Source organism: Marmota marmota, unplaced genomic scaffold (assembly GCF_001458135.2).
Source record: "Marmota marmota marmota unplaced genomic scaffold, marMar, whole genome shotgun sequence".
Classification (NCBI taxonomy): domain Eukaryota; kingdom Metazoa; phylum Chordata; class Mammalia; order Rodentia; family Sciuridae; genus Marmota; species Marmota marmota.
Window position 1 is genome coordinate 1,846,756 of NW_026000082.1, and position 17,549 is coordinate 1,864,304.

The 17,549-nt window shown below is 39.3% G+C and overlaps 1 protein-coding gene across 8 annotated transcripts in view; it reads right to left on the reverse strand.

Annotated features, from left to right (window-relative positions):
* Window positions 1–17,549, reverse strand: part of Dnajc6 (DnaJ heat shock protein family (Hsp40) member C6) — a 160,555-nt gene that overhangs the window by 81,976 nt on the left and 61,030 nt on the right. Inside the window, exon 1 of one of the 8 annotated variants that reach the window (XM_048815223.1) lies at window positions 17,232–17,489. The exons of the other annotated variants lie outside the window; for them this stretch is intronic. Within the exon in view, the coding sequence (XP_048671180.1) occupies window positions 17,232–17,427 (196 nt within the window). The 5' untranslated portion in view covers window positions 17,428–17,489. Of the gene's footprint in view, window positions 1–17,231; window positions 17,490–17,549 lie in introns of those variants that run through there. 8 annotated transcript variants of the gene reach the window in all.

Genomic DNA, 17,549 nt, shown 5'->3' on the forward strand with positions numbered 1-17,549 from the left:
TTTTTTTTTTTTTTTTTTTTTTTTTTTTTTTTTTTTTTTTTTGGTGCTAGGGATTGAACCCAGGGTCTTGCACATAGTAAGGAAGCATTCTACCACTAAGCTATATCCTCAATATTAAAAAAATTTTTTAATTACTGGCAGTCTACTACCTAAAGATTCTTTTGTAATATTTTGATCTAGTTACTTCATTTTGGACTGGTATGTACCTTTACAATGATTTTTATGTGTGTATGTATCTGTTGTTTGATTTAATGTACATAACTTGTTTCTTATTTATCCCACTAAGTTTATATTTTGAAGATATTCCCACTGTATTATATTTTGATATTTATTCTTGAGTTTCAGGTGGACACAATATATTCATTTTACATTTATGTGGTGCTGAGAATTGAACCCACTGCTTTATGCATGCTAGGTGAGCATTCTACCATCGAGCCACAACCCCAGCCCTCCTTAAATTATTTTTAACAGCCATTTAAAAACAATAGTCTAACAACACATCATAATTTTCTGAACCAAACTATTTGAGGACATTTTAGACTTCTCTAAAATTTTTCCTATGAGAAATAATTCTGGAATAAATTAAATCTAACTGGTTACCAGCATTTCTGAAATGAAAGAACAAGTGCAAATTCAAAATGTTAAGAGTTAGAACAGATCTTTAAAATCATCTGACCAAATGCTTCCTCTAAAACAAACATACACCTACACATAATTCATCTTAGAGTTATAGATACTAAATGCCTATTCTCACTCTAAGAAGTAAAGACAATGAACGATTTCAAAAATTCTCTATTTAGAAAGAAAAAAAAAAGCATGAGCAAGCAACCTTTCTGTAGGTCATTTTTGACCTTGTAGAATCTACTAGAAAAGACATGAATGAAGGAAATAATAGAGGGGAAAAATTTGAAGACCTTGAAACATGAAAGTCATGGTTCATACTCCCATGTTCCATAACCTTGGGAAAGCAATTAACTATTCTAATTTTATTTCTTCATCCATAAACATACAGTCCTCCATACAAGGCCCTCGATAAATATTTGTCATCTGAATGAATGAAGTGCCAGCACATATGTACTTACTGAACTGCTTGCTGTTACATATTCTGTTCTTCCCAGCCTCTAGCCTGAGATGTCCTCCCTCATCCCATCTTGCCTACACTGCAAGGCCAGGGCTGGTGTCCCACTAAAGGAAAGTCTTCATCAACCTACTTCCTTCCTGCCCATTGTGTTTGCCTCATACTTTAGTTACATACATGTGAGCAAAGGATCCACTTGAGGGGCAGTTTTGTTCCTTTTTCATCTTTGAGGAGGAATTTGCTAACCATGCTGACTCCAAGAGAAGGGCTCCTCACACCCCCTGCTCTGACTTCAGTTATAGGGTGACATGAAGTGTATAAAGAACACCTATACCACAACTGGATTCCTTCCTCCTGGAACTTAGAGTTTGGGATTCAGAAATAGAGAAGATCAATGAGGATTTGTTGCTTGAGATAGTCACATGTGAACTTGGGACCTTTGAGGAAGCCGTGTACACAGAGAAGACAGGAAAGCTGGTCAGCAGAGAGAGGACAAAGAGCAAAACAAATGTGCAGGGAAGGGAAAACAAGAACCGTGAAGCACTGGAGAGAGATGGCAGCCCAGGAGGCTCCCAAGCTGGACTTCCAGGTTCATGTGAGGCCGCGTCTTGCCTTCTTTCCCAGGACCCAGAATTTACTCTGAGACTTTATAACAGTGCCTTTGGTTTTAAGGAAGATATTTGAAAACAGGCTATTTCTTACAACCAAAGGTATTTTATTACAACATGGGTAAAGATTCAATGCTCTTTCCTCCATCTCTTTATCATTCTATTTCTTCCTCTAAAAACACTCTTTCCAACTTTATGCAAATGCTGAAATCCTCTTCGGCCTTCAAGACCAGGCTCAAGTAATCTAAGCCAGAAGGTCTGCCTCTGCCTTCTCAGAACTCCCTCACAGAGCATCACATCTTGGCACAAGTACGTTAGCTGTTCCTCTCTTTGCCAACGTTTTTTGAGAAAAGCAACCTAGAACTAATCAAATTTGAAAACTCTGAATTAGAAAATACATACCATCCCCAGATTCCATAGCAGGAGTAGCACAAATAACAAAAAACTGAAATCTCATTTTAAAATTGTTTTGCTATGAAAACAACTGAAATTTCTTTGAGTAGACATTGTACTAAACACTCTAAGCTTGTCAACTTTTGAACCATCAAAAATCCTATGACAGGGCTGAGGCTGTAGCTCAGGGGCACAGCACTTGCCTTGCACATGGGAGGCACTGGGTTGGATCCTCAGCACCACATTAAAAATATACAAATAAAATAAAGGCATGCTGTCCATCTACAAATATAAAAAAAAAAAATTTAAATCATATAACAGAGCGGGGTTGTACTCAGTGGTAGAGCACTCGCCTAGCATGTGTAAGGCCCTGGGTTTGATCCTCAGCACCACATAAAAAATAAATAAAATAAAGATATTGTGTCCAACTACAACTAAAAAATAATTTTAAAAAAAATCATATGACAGAGATGTTTTTAACCCCATCCTAAAATGAATCACATAAATTTAGAAGTGTCTGACTGGGGGTGTACTTGGGTGGTAGCACTTGCTTAGCATGTTTGAGGCCCTGTGTTTCATGTCCCATCCATGGACTATGTGTGGACCAAACCAGCACTGCAGCTAGTGAATAGAAAAATCTTGTATCTGGGAACTTCCAGTGGCAATCTTGCTGGTAAGATTGCCCAGATACATGTGAATTTCTATTCAGCTCTGCCAGGTTCCACACAGCTCTGGAAATGGGGTGACCTGCTATTTAGCCACACAGCCTTTCAGAGATTGGTGGGGCCTACCAAGATGCCAGTCAACCTGTCGACTGCAAGACATCATGAAGCAAGACTTCACCCCTGAAACCTTATCCCTGCCTTTGATGCTCTCCCTTCAATAAACAATCAGAGACGTTTTTCAACTGTTCAACTCCAGCTCCTGTGTGGGCTGGATGTATCAGGCACTCTGCATTTGAAACTATTTTTCTAACTTTGCCTTTCTTTTCTTCGCTATTTCAGACTTTATTTTTTCAGGTGTCTTATCTCTTCCTGAGCAGGAAAAATTATCCTAGCGAGGTTCTGGCCGCCTCGCAATAGTTCCATCCCCAGCACCAAAAATATATTTATATAAAATAAAAACAGAAGCATCAAAGTCAGACTTCAAGCCCAGGTAACACAGAGCCACATCTGAATTCCTAACCACAATAGTGTCTTCTAAGCTCCTTTAGGACAGATACTTTGGCTTTGTTTTTCCTTTTTTATTTCCCATAGCAGTGAACTTGGGCTTCTCTTTTTAACAGTGTTTGCTGAATGAATAAAAGTTTGAATGGATCCCATGGAAACCAAGACACAAGCTTGAACCAAGTACCTCAGCTGCCTGCAGGTGATAATCCAAGCCAAAGACAGCCATTTTAAAATTTAGGCCTGTTCCATACCAGCTCCCTGAGAAGCAAAGGGCCTTCTTGCAACTTGCAAGAAACTCCTTTTGGGTGTGGTTTAATTTCTGGTACCAACCCATACCTTGAGCTTGATGGGTCCATGAACATACACTTCACCAGATTTGCCATCTTCAACTCATAATCAGTATATTCCCTCTATCAGGGATTCTCAACCTCAGTGCTGCTAACATTTTGGGCCAGATTATTCCTTGTTATGGGGAGCTATGCTATGCTTTATAGGATGTTTGGCAACACACTAGCTTCCACCCCAGAGATGCCAGTAACTCCTCCCACTAATGTAACAATCAAAAATGTTTTCAGACATTGCCAACTGTTCCCAGGAGAAGGAGCAAAAATAGCCCCTTCATTGACAACTACTGCCTTACATGACCTAGGTTTTGTAGAAACACGAGAAGAATTTTTTTTAAAAAGAAAACAAGTAATGCTTAGTCCCACTTAGAACATACACGCCAATTTCCTTTCATCCTTAGAAAGTTTCTGACTTTATCCTCCATCCCTCAAAATTATCTTTAAACTGAGGTATACAGATCATGCCATAATGGAACAAGCATTATTACTCAGAAACTAAGTCAACTGCTTGTTGGCTGCTTCACCCCAAGCATCCTGCACAGTTAAGAGGACTCCCCACGTTTGTGCACTGCCTTCATGCTCAGGAAGAACCCCAGGATGAATATAACCAAGAAAAGGTTCAGAGCCCAAGACAGCAAAAAGATCCTGAAGAAACCTCGGGATAATTAAATGTCCTCAACATTGCCCTACTTCACTCCAAACTCTTGATACAGCCAATACTTGTCAAGCATCTGCCACAGGGTAATAGAATGCACTAGATCTCATTCCATTAAATCTTCCTAACAATTTCATAACAGAGGCATTTTTTTAGGTAAAATGTTTTGCCCAGGGTCACAAAGCTAGGAAGCAATATCCAAACTTAAATCTAGAACTACCACTGACTCCAATTTCAGGGCTCCTCTCCACTGCTGTATTGAAATATTCCATAAGAAAGCTAGTAGCCACAATTAATGAAGAGACAAGATTGTAACAAGAGAAGTTTTCATTCATTACTTCCTGTTAGATAAAAGACAAAAGGACATGCCAAATGTCAACAATGGTTTTCCATGGGAAAACAAGTTTGCCAGTTATTTTTATTGTACCTCTGTGTTTTTCTGCATTTTCTAAATTATTTTGCCTTGAATATGTATTATTTACCTAACAAAAGTAATTAAAATCTATTAACAACAAAAATAATTCATAGAAATATCAACATTTATTGACAGTTTCAAGTCAAACAAACAATTATCATTTCTCACTTATGAAACTTGCATAGATTAAGAAGTCTGATAATACTCAGTTTTTGTTTTGTTTCCATACCGTATTGAACCCAGGGGTGCATTACCACTTAGTTATATCCCCAACCCTTTTTATTTTTTTATTTTGAAACAGGGTCTCCCTAAATTGCTGAAACTGGCCTTGAATTTACAATTCTTCTGCCTCAGCCTCCTGAGTCACTAGTATACAGATGTGTGCCACCATGCCTGGAGATAATACTCAGCTTTAAAAAAGATGTAGGAAAACAGGTAATCTCATATATTGTTAGAAATTTCAGTTGGTACCAGGTTCTTAAGACAGTTGGTACCAAGTTCTACAGCAAGTTATACTATAATGTGAATTGCAAATGTTCTTCTTCTGAGCCATTCCTTACCTCAGAATGTTCCTCACAGGTAGACCACATACACAATATACAAAATATATACTTGTGCATATTTCAAAATAGCTAGAAAGAGGATTCTGAATATTTGATATGCCAATTACACTGATCTGATCACACATTACATATATGTATTGAAACACACCATACCCTGTAAATAAGTAAATTATTATGTGTTAATTAAAAAAAATAAATACACATGTCCCAATATATTTACTAACAATACATAGAAGAATTAGGACAGTGGCATGGAAAGTAGTCATTAGAGAAAATAAGGTACATCTTTAGGTACTAATGTAGAAAGTTTTGCAAGATACAATGTTAAGTAAAAAACTGTTATACAAGAGCAGATGGAAAACAACTCTAGGACATACACATGTACATTATCTATGAATGCATGCATATGGATGTGTGTGTATGCAAGAATATGCTTTGTTCATGTGGTTGCATATGTTTGCATATGCATGGGAAAATTTCTAAATGAATGCAAAAATCATTAGAATATGAGTTACATTGGAGAGTAGGACTAGAAGCTGGGGAGAAAGGAAATGGGTTTTTACTTTCATTTTTATATCACTCTCTGAATTGTTTTAAGTTTTCTTTTCATGAACATATATCACTGCTATAAACTAAAGTGGGCTTTTGGGAGGATTTGGTTTTTAGGAGACAAAAGGCCTGGCTTTCATGCAGTGGCTTGAAAACAAAGCAAGACATGAAATAGAGCAATCATCTGTTACAACTGCAAATGCTCACAAAACAAGACAGTGTGTGACAGTCCCCAGCCTGTGTGTGCCAGTGAGAGGCATAATGGAGACGGTTCTCTCCTGGCACATTTGGAGACAAAGCCAGGCTCCTACCCTAGTAGGGGATTTTAATGGCTGGATTTTATGACCAGTAAATACAGTAATCCTGCTACACTTTTCAAGGGCAACCTAACAGTAAACAACCAATTTTTCCTGTTCTATCCCCCAGCTTGTCAGCTCCTAGAGCAGTTGATATATCCGAAGCATACGGTGCCCAAGATCTCAACCTTCCGCCTTTGCAAGCTTCTGTCACACCCCAGTATGTTAGAAGACCTGGGCTCCACCGCTGGCTTGGCTTCGCATAAACTCCTTGGGTCTCATAGAGCTTCTCCTTTCTAGAACATTTTGTTCATGCCAACTACTTCACTGGACCATTGTAAGATCTAAATATGACAGGGCATTGTTGGTGGATGCTGATAAAGGGGAAGGCTAGGCATGTGTGGAGGCAGAGGATGAGAAAAGGCAGCTCTGTATCTTCCTTTCAATTTCACTGTGAACCTAAAACTGCTCTAAATAAATAAAGTCTTACTGAGGAAAATTTTGACCAGATTATACTGTTACATTATGCTTACATATGAATATGTAATGACAAATACTACAATTAGGTATAACTATAATACACCAATAAAAAATTTAAAAAATAAATAGAGGCTGGGGTTGTGGCGCAGTGGTAGAGCACTCGCCTAGCATGCAGAAGGCACTGGGTTCGATCCTCAGCACCACATAAACGTAAAATGATGATATTGTGTCCACCTAAAAAAAACTAAGAAATAAACATTTTTTATTAAAAATTTTAAAAATAAATAAACCAGTCAAACTAAAACAAGTCTTGAAAATTAAAAAGTTGACCCTCAATGGTAAATAGTACAGTTTTTGACCTCATCTATGAAACCACCTCAAATTCTTTCTCAACCCTAGCATCCACAATGGTCCCTTAAAAACACAACTAGGACCTCATTTATTGTCATTCCCTCTTAATTTGCTAAACAACAGTGACACTGGTTACATTCTCCTTTCTGCCAAGCTTTGCACCTCCTCCAGGTCTTTGCACTTGCTGCGCCTAGTGCCGTCACGTGCTATATAGTGATGTTTTAGTTAACGACAAACCCCATCTATGATGGTGGTCCCATGAAATTATATCACCTCATGATATTGTGGCAGTCTTAGTTTGTGTTAAGTACACCATATGATATTTATACAACGATGAAATTGCCTAAGCATGCACTTCTCAGACAGTATCCTTGTTGTTAGGCAAAGCACAGCTGTAACTAAAATACACTGCACCCAGCTCTTCTTCTTATTTTTCCCCCGGCTTTGTCTTTAGTTTCTTCTGTGTTAGCTCAAAGCTTAGCTCCTCAGAAAGGGTTTTCCTGAGGTCCCTCGCTAAAATAGTGCCCCTTCCCACCACTACCTAATTATTGTCCCCTCATTCCAGTGCCTTGGTAGCATTCAGTATACCATATAACCATTTACCTACAGTTATGGAAGCTCCTGAGTTCCAAGGTCTTCTCTGTGTCATCCTTTGCTATATCCCTGTGCTAGAACAGTGCCATCACACAGTAGGAAGTCAGAAGGCACTTAGGAAATGAATGAACAAAGACATATGGAGTGTAAAATGCTTTCCTATTCATTATCACATTTCACCTTGCCTGAAAGACAGAGGCAGTATGAATTCTTCTCATTTAAATAACCTGTCCAAGGTCACAGCTTGTAAATGACAAAGACAGAGCTTATATTTGAAGCTTCTAACTCATAATTCTCTGGTACCTTCTCTCTCAATGGCATCCGCAAATTTGGACTTGGGATGGTTGAAAATAGAGCAATTTATCTAGGCTTCAGCAATAGGAGAGAGGAAGAAAAAATTCTGCTTTCCTGCAGAGGTGAGGAAGGAGAGACAGAGAGGAAAAAAATGGTGAGCTACAATTTTGCACTCCCTAGATACAAATTAGTAACATTTTCTCCTTCATCTGAATGAAATACAGCTGCCTCTGGGATAGAGGCTTATGAAACCTCCCATCACCAAGTCACAGTGTGGAACACTTTGCTAATTGAAGCAGCAAGTGAAATTTTAGGTAGGTCAGATGCAATTACCCAAACTGAAAAGTAACACCCATGTTCCCACCTACTGGGCCACATGCAGCAGTGTGGGAGCTAAGTCACATGCACGCACACAACCCAAGACTTCAGTCATCCATACACCTTCCTGAGAAATGGGGCTCCAAGTCTCCCAAACGCGCTGACTCACTGACTGGGAAGCAGGGAGGAGACCCAGACAGGAAAAGGGAAGAGAACAAAGAGGGGAGAGGGATGAGAAAGATGAAGATGAAGGGCAAGAGACAAAAGAGGAAGGAAGGGGAGAAGGGAGTGAAAGATGACAGAAGAGGGACAAACTAAGAGAAGAATGAGGGTGAGTAACTGTCACCCTGCTAAGATTTTTGCCGCAGTGCTCAAGTGACCCAATTCTGGTTGGTACAAGGCAGTCCTTGGGAATTTCTGGGGCCAGGGTTTTTCCCCAGGTGTTTGTCTGTTTCCAAAGAGATCAAGGATTCCTGCTTTCAGTAATCATCTTCCAAGTTCTCTGGTGCTTGATCTTTCTTCCTGCGCCTCCACCACCTAGCATAGAACCGGAGCCTTGTGGTCCCCCAATAAGAATGGGCAAAGGGACAGACCGCCACCCTACACCATTCTGGCCTCAGCCCAGTGTCACAGAGCTGAGTTCTTTTGTTTCCACAGATTACCTTACTCATCCTCCAGGCTCCTGCCTCTCGCCCCCTCCAAAGTACTCCCCTGGGCTTCTGCACAGCCTGATGGGCAGCCTACCAAAAAGCTGAAAGCCTGATGAAACCCTGTGCCAAGCTCACAGCATACTCAGCCCTTGCACAAGCATATTCACAGTGGGCCTGCAGCACAGAAAACCAGTTGGTCACATTTTCCACTTTGGGCCAAGACCAGAAACTACTTCCTTTCCTGCTGCCATGCCGGCTAAATGTCTCTGACTCCCCTTAAACCTCACATCCCACTTCCAGCCAGTTGTCAGTCCATTCATCTGAGCACCGCTTCCCAGGGCTGCCTCTATTTCCCCAGGCCCACTGGCACTACCCTGACTTGGGCCTTCTTGATCTCTCAGGTTATCAAATAAACTGCCGCTTGCCAGTTCTTCTAGGTGCACGCTCTATCTTCCAGTGCACCCTTTCCTTCCCTACTAAATCCGAAATCCCTGGACCCAGCAGTCTGCGCTTGCCAGTGACTCCTCAAATAAATCTGATGCAGTCAAGACACAGGGTGTTCATCCTTCAAAAATCTGAAGCTATCTTCAGGATTCACATTCTGTTCCCCATGGCTGCAGTATGACTTTTGTGGGCCCTAGGCAATTTTGCCTTTGTGGGCTCATTCTTCCATTAATAATAATAATAATAATAATAATAAGCAAAAAAAGAAAAAGACAAGACATATTTTATGACTGCATTGGTATAAAAATGAATTCATTACTGTTACGCTCACTAATTTTATTTTGGTTTTCAAAAGAAATGAAAATTAAAACAAGTTTGTGGGCTCTAGATGCTATACCTAATGGACAACCCTCACTTCTACCCCAAATCATCATGGTTTCCCAGGGCCTACAGAATCAAGTGCAAGCTCCTCTATAGGCTGCCCCTGCCCTGAGCTCAGTCTGCTTTTCCCAGCGCCATCTGCTACAGTGCTTTCCACCCATCTGGGCTTCAGCTTCAAGGCCTAAACGCAATTCTCCTGACACTTCATACATGATGATGTCGCTGTGCCTGAGCCCTCAGCCCAAATCAGTTTTCCTCCCTTTTCCACTTACTGATATCGACCTCAAACATCACCTTCTATGGTGGCCTTCCACAGTCCTCCTGGTTAAATTATGGCTCTTTCTTCTGCATTCCCCAACACTTTTTATGTCTATTATTATACCATCTATTCACCCTGCCTTTTGCCAAGTAGCCAATTTTAATAGGCACGGCTTTCACAATATGGCATTCTAAAATCAGGAAATGGCTTACACTGTATGCCAAACAACTTTCCAGCTACCAGGAAGAGTCCTAGCCTGCAAGACACCAATTATAATTTTCTGTGTAGTCAAACCTGATCCTGCCTAGAAGCCACTGATGGTGCCTCCTCGGTGGTGTTATTTGTATTATTAGTTAATATCACACACAGTTGAGTTTTGACTTAAATTTTACCCCAAATACTTTTTAGAATTATGCTCATGTGAAATACTGAAATAAGAAGGTATTTTGGATCTAGATTATAACCTGTGACATGTAACGTAAATCAATTAAAGGCAGTAGAAATTTCCAGATCTCTTGGCACATGTTATGAAATTTCCTAATCCTCTGGACCTTGAAGGACTTATTCCTCTGACAATAAGCTCCTCTGTCAAAAGTTTGCAGATAAATTTCAGGAGTAGTTGTTTAATGTACAATAACTATAATTTATTTTTTTTCCTAAACTTCAAATTTTGCAACAAGAAAACACACAATATAGGATTCTCTGATCTACCTCAAAAATTCAGCTTTTTCCAAAAAACTTCAAGACAGTAAACACAGATTATAAAAAGTAGTGAATCTTGCATGCACAAGCCTGGGTTCGATCCCTAGCACCAAAAAAAAAAAAAAAAAAAAAGGTAGTAAATCACTAGAAAGCTTATCAACAACTCTAGAGAGCCAAAGGTGACTTTTAACATAAACATAAACGTGAAAATGACCACCATTCAAAATTTGTGACCCTAATTAAGATATATACAGAGCATAGATAAAAGTCATATATTGCCAGTTAGTTTAAAAAAAAAATGCATTCATTTTAAGTTCTTGTTTTTATTTAAATATTTATTTTTTAGTTGTAATTGGATACAATACCATTATTTCACTTATTTGTTTTTTTATGTGGTGCTAAGGATCGAACCCAGGGTCTCGAACATGCAAGGTGAGTGCTCTATTGCTGAGCCACAACCCCAGCCCTTGAGTTCTTATTTTTCCCCCTTAAAAAAAAAAAAAAAAGTTACATACAACAAATCAAGTTTGGTGGGGGAGAGTCAGGAAAATTTTTTGCTAAGTTACTTATTTACTTTTCTGCATTTAGAAACTCTTTTGGGTCTGGGCTACATGCTATCATCTTTCTCTCCCCTCTGGTATTCTTGCACATTGAAAAAATGCTCACTACTGAATTAGTTCTAATTTTCTGCCAACCGTTTCATTTCTTTAAGCCTGGCCTCATTTCTGTTAAAATCTGACTGTATACTTATTTTTAGTTTTGGATAGCCACATTTCATTATAAATGCCCTTTTCAAAAATTCAAAATCTGTTCATGCTTTCATTCATTCCACAAGTATTTATCAGGCTCCTAATAAATGCCAAGCAGTGACAAGAATACAAAGGCAAATAAGACAAAGCCTTGCTCTGAACTTTATTTACAGTCTAGAGGGAGAGACAGGCCAGGCAGCACAACACAACTGCATGTGATAAGAGCTGAGGGAGCAGCTGGGTGGCTGATGGGGCAGCCGGGCTGTTGAGGGGCAGGGAGGTTGACCACCGCTGGCAGTCAGCAGGGGTAAAGGAATAGCAAGCCATGATCTCAAGAAGAGGAGAGAACCTGAGAAAATGGATATCCAGGTGGCTATGGGATAAGCTGGCTAAAGCAGGGGAACAGTGTGTGAAAAAGCACAGAAATGGAGGGGGTAGTATCTTTCTGTGAAGGAAAAACAAGAAGTTTTATTGGACTGGTTTTCAGAGGTTCCACAATGGGCTTCTGATGTCCACTTAAGAATGCCCTGGCCTTTATTCTGAAAGCAATGGGGATCCATTTTCCTTGGCAAGATATTGTTCCATAAATTTATAAAGCTGTACCAACTGCATTGTTCTCTCAGTGTCATATCAAGGTTTAATCAGCCTCAGTCAATGCTGCTCTTGCTCTTTCTCCTTCATTTCCAGCATTTTAAAATCCTTTATGTTATAACTAAATCAAGAAGACACATTTGTCATGTTACAGGAGATTTAAAATGAAAAACAACTGCACTCATTTCAGTTTTCCCAATCATTCCTATTTCTCCTTGCCACAGAAAAATTCACCACTGAATTTTTCATTTGCAATCTTAAAGGTATTTCTCTATGGTATTTTACTCAATATAGACCAGGTACAGCCTATGTAATCTCAGGTAACTGGATTAACCTCTCTGTTACTTGGTGTACTCAACTATAGGGAGATAACTATCCCTACCTTATAATTTTGTTGTTGTTGTTATTGTTCTGAAGATTAGACCCAGAGGTGCTTTACCACTGAGCTGTATCCCCAATCCCTTTTATTTTTTAAGACAGGGTCTTGCTAAATTGCTGAGGCTGGCCTGGAACTTGTGATCCTCCTGCCTCAGCCTCCCCAGTCCCTGGGATTAGGGGCATGCAACACTGCCCCCAGCTTCCCTTAGTTAAAGAATTCTTATGAAAGTTAAATAAGATACCATATGTACAGTGGTTAGCATGATGCTTGGATTATATTCATTAAATTTTAGCTATTTTTATTTTAAAGCATTAATGAACAAATTACAAATATATTCATAAATAAACTCTGAATTTACATTTTATTACAATTTTAATGGTATACATAAATTTATATTTGTAAAATATATACACTTATACACATGTATATTATGTGTTGAAAGTCCTTCCACAAACTTTCAATAAGGGTTATCTTTGAGGCAAAGGTATAAACATCAGAGAGGGTACTTAAAGTAAAGAAGGTACTTAACTGTTTCAATTTACTACTTTCTGTAATGTTTAATTCTTTTTTAGCAAAGAGCATGAAAACTATTTATAATAAAAATTAATGAAAGGCCCTGTTTATGCAAAATTGAAAATATAAATTATTCTCAAAGCTTAGCATGATTATATGGAAATGGCATGTAGAAAAAACAAGTAAAGAATCAGTAGGTTTGATTAACCTAGAAAAGAGGAGACGTGGACAAAGAGGAGAAACAATATCTGTTCTCAAAGAATCACAAGGTTGCCATATGAAAGAATTGAATTTATTTTGTATCTAGAAAGTAGAAAGATTGATTTTGAAAGCCTGGCACAGTGGCACATACCTGTGATCGCAGGTACTCAGGAGGCTGAAACAGGACGACCAAATGTTTGAGACCAGACTCAGCAACTTAGCAAGAACTTATCCCAAAATAAAAAAGGATGGGAATATAGCTCATTGGTAAGGAATCCCCGGGTTCAATTCCCAGTATAGAGAAAAAAAAAAAAAAGAAAAAGAAAAAGAACAACAACAACAACAAAAGATTGATTTTGCCCAAAGAAAGAACTCTGCACTGATGATACTGCCTGAGAAGCCACTAAAGATGTTCATCATTGCCCACATGACCTTGTTTCAGAGATTTAGTTCAAAGGATTCTCCTTCCAAACCCAAGAAACCTGGCATTCCCCAAGCATTTGAAACTTGAGACAGATGAACATGTCTTACTATTCATCCAGTAACTGGCACATCCTTCAATGGTTACCCAGAAACATCCAAATTATAGCCACAAATCAAGTAAATTAGTCAACCTTGCCTTTAACACACAAGACCTTTAAATAGGCAGAATTATTACTACATTATGCTTAATTATATTTCTAAGAAGTAAAGTAACCAAATAAATATTTCACAATGTTAAAATCCAATTCAAAATGTAGACACTACATTTAAACACTACTTAGAATAGTAATAAAATGGAATTGTAGAACATAATCTTCATTTCCAAACAGATTCCACACTAAATAGGAAAGTATCTAAGCACTCTTCATTATCCTTATTCTTCTAAACTTCATTAATACATGTCATATTTTAATTGGACTGGTTTTTTATGGAGTATCATCATGAACTTTTTAAGATAAGCCTAATGTTGGGACACTTCAGTGGCTCTGGTGGGAAGTTCTACTTTTCTGAGTTAGGCTTCCTTGAAAGTACAGCACACACATGAAAAACACAGAGTTTCTCAGCTGCAGTGCCTTTAGGTAAGACAGGATGACATTTGAATGACAACTGGGGGCACTAGGAATTGAACCCAGGGGTGCTTTAACATCAAGCTACATCTCCTGTTCTTTTTATTTTTGAGACAGGGCCTTGCTAAATTGCAGAGGGTTTTGCTAGGTTGCTAAAGTTGGTCTGGAACTGCCATCCTGCTCCTTCAGTCTCTTGAGTCATTGGGATTACAGGCATGAACAACCTTTTCTAAGGAATCATTTGAAGAGAAAACTAGGAGATGACTCCGGAATTTACCACTTGAGAGTCTGTTGACTTAGAATATTTACATTTCTCTAAACATCTATCCCCTTTTCATCTAAAACACAGAAGGGGAAATCAAAGTAGATAATATTGTTTCTATTTCAATAATTAGTTGATACTATGTCTACACAGAAAGTATAGTTCAATAGGGAAAAACTCAGCCCTTATGGAGAAGTCCTAGTCTGGATGTCATTAACCAGCTATTTTACCTAGGACAAGTCTACTACCATCTCCTAACATATCATCCTCATGTAATAAACTGGAAGGGCACAGAAAGAAAAGTGAAGAAGGTTTGCAAATGTATTTTCATGATGTTTTAAGATTCAGCTGAAGTTCTATGGCAAGATCAGCTATCGCAGTTCTCCTTTTCCAAATAAGGGAAAGGATTTAAAAGGTTACTAGGTTATTCAGCAAGGTATAATACTGCAAAGGTTTGATCCCAAGTCTCCAGACACAGACACATGCTGCTTACCTATTTAATAGAATTCTGAAAAGTGAAATGAGTGTCCAAGTGTTCTGTCTATTATAAATAGCCATTCAAATGTACATGATTGTTAAGATTAAGCTTCAAGTTCTCTAGCAGGACCCTGACATATTTTTTTTCCATTCATAAACATTTCTGCCAGAGCAAAAGCCCCATGAACCTTCTATCCTATCCACCATGTCACAGTAAAATCAGTTGAATAAATGGATTACTGTTGCATTACAAGTGATCTATGGATTTAATTAACTGTCCTAAACAAATGGATACATTTATACTGCACAGGCCACACTTTGAAGCTCTTAGTAGAAAGAACTATAATTAGACAAGACATAGTTGTATTAGTAAATGAAACCTATTTCAGAGTCCAATCTCTCACCCAAGCCAAACAGCATCCTTTCAAACTGCATTCTCAATTTATGTAAGTATCAAAATACTCATAAGATACATTACGCTGCTGCAACAAAGGCACAACATTCCCCTAACCAGATGTAGGAGAGAATGGGGGCAGGTGTAAATCCTGCAGCCTCTTCATACAGTGCTAGCTTGATCAAGTCAAAGAACCAACTCCTGGCACTAGAGCCTTTGAAATAACATTATTCTTAATGGAATTGCTTTACCATCACAAAGGTTTATCAAGGCAATTCATTCTTCTCTTGGACTACTGAAAAAGTCTGACTTAATGAAAAAGTTAATTCTCGAAAATCCAGAATTTACCAAAAGCAACACTCTGCATTAGTAACTGCCCTTACTAAATGACCACTCCCTAGAGGCCAAAAGGATTTCATTCACTGCTGTATTCCACCCCTATCTAAGCACAGAAGCTGGTACCCAGACAGGTAAGGAAATATATGTTGCATTTCTTTTGTAATGTAGCATACTTTAAAAACAAATTCCAACTCATAAGCTGATAATTCCTATGAGACTTGAAAACATATGGATGCCTTTTCATATCCCTGAAATAACGCTTCTCCACACTCATTTGGAATGTGTCCGTTTCAAATATTTGCTTACTCGCCCACTATGTTTCAAAAATGATTGTGAATAGTAGCATCAATCAGAGAACATGAATCTGTTAAAGATTTAAAGGAAATCACATCCAGTTCAAAGATGGGTTGCACTTTGATATACCACAGATTTGGAAAAACACAAATCAAATAATCACGTACAGCATCCATACCAAGACCCTGAAACCATCAATCAACCCCTTAGGGATGTTATCTTAATTTAAAATGGTTTGAGAGAACATCCACCGATTACTTAACTTACTTAACTTCAGCAAGAGCATGACTGGTTGACTTGTTTTCATCCCAGGACATTTGACCATCTGTGGACAATATTTCATCCCACTTAGGGATGAGAAAATGATGGCCCAGGGAGAGCCATTAAACAATTAAACATGCATTTGTTTGTAAAGTGCAGGAATTAAATTGTTTTGTTTCATTATTGCCCAAACAACCAACATGAATCTTTTCTCTGGAACCCTCGGTTGTCCAGTTTTAAAGTTACCAGTGTAGAACAAACCACTGAGCACTTCAATTATCAATTATCTCTATGTAAACAATCCTCTGGTGCTAGTTCCCTGGAAAGATGAAAAAATAGCTGTAAGAATACTTCTGGTTCAACATGGATATATTAAATGACTGTTTTGCTACACAAATCGCTAAATGCTAACAGCGTTTTAAAGAGAGAACTCTAACTTGCTAAATGTTTTATAAAAGACGGTTGCAAGCCCAGATAGAAAGTTTAGAGGCCTCTCCATTTCCATACATATAAAGGTTTATGAAATATTAGTACACTCAATGCAAAAAGATAAACAAAATCAAGGCCAAAAAATAGATGAAATAAATTTCATTGTGCAAAACACAAAAAGCTGAATAAAAGGACTCTAGATCCCAGGTAAAACCTCATGAGAAAGAAGACAACATTAACCCCAGCAGACAGCTGAGTTAAGATATGGCAGAGCTTTACAGAATTGTAAATAACATCAGCCTTACTAGAATAACAAATGGAATAAATACCGTCCACAGGCTGCAAAACAATCAACGCACTTGCTCCTTCACCTCTCCCCCTCATCCAGCTGGTAGTGAAAGCAGCTGCCTCTCCCCGCCCTCCTTCCAAGTCGCTCTTCGCGTCACCCCCTCCCTTCTCTTCCACACCTCTCCCCTCCCTCCTCTTTCCTTCCCCCTCCCCGCCCCCAGTAGTCAGTCGCCTAAAGAGATTAAGAGGTGCTCCCTACCGTCACTGGGCCTCTGGACTGATCTAACGTTTCCTAGCTCCCTGGACGAAAAGAAACGAGAGACGCGACACTGTACATGGGGTCGCCTCCAACCCAGTCTCTCCCAAGCCCGGGCAGGAGTGCAAGCCCTGAGCTGGTGGACTGGGCCGCTCGGGAGGCCCGGAAAAGCGGAGCGCCGCGCGCTACCCAGCCAGCAGCGCTACCTGAGCTGTCCATGGTGCTGGCGCGGTCCGGAGGCTGCCGGGCGGGACTCCGCGCCGCGGCTGCCGCGGTGTTCACTCTCTGCTTGCCGCCACCCCCGCCGCTCCCCGCACTTAAGTCCCCGTTACTGTCCACCAGCTGCAAAGATTCATAACCATCGTTGCTGGTCTTTTTCCGGTAGCTCCCGAGGAGGCTCATGGACAAGCTCAGAGAAGACGGGGGTGGGGGGGGAGTCAACCTGGGAAAGGAAAGGGGAGGTGGAAGGTGGAACCCGCTAAAGGAGGGATTTCAAAAAAAAAAAAAAATCAAGTGCCCGACAT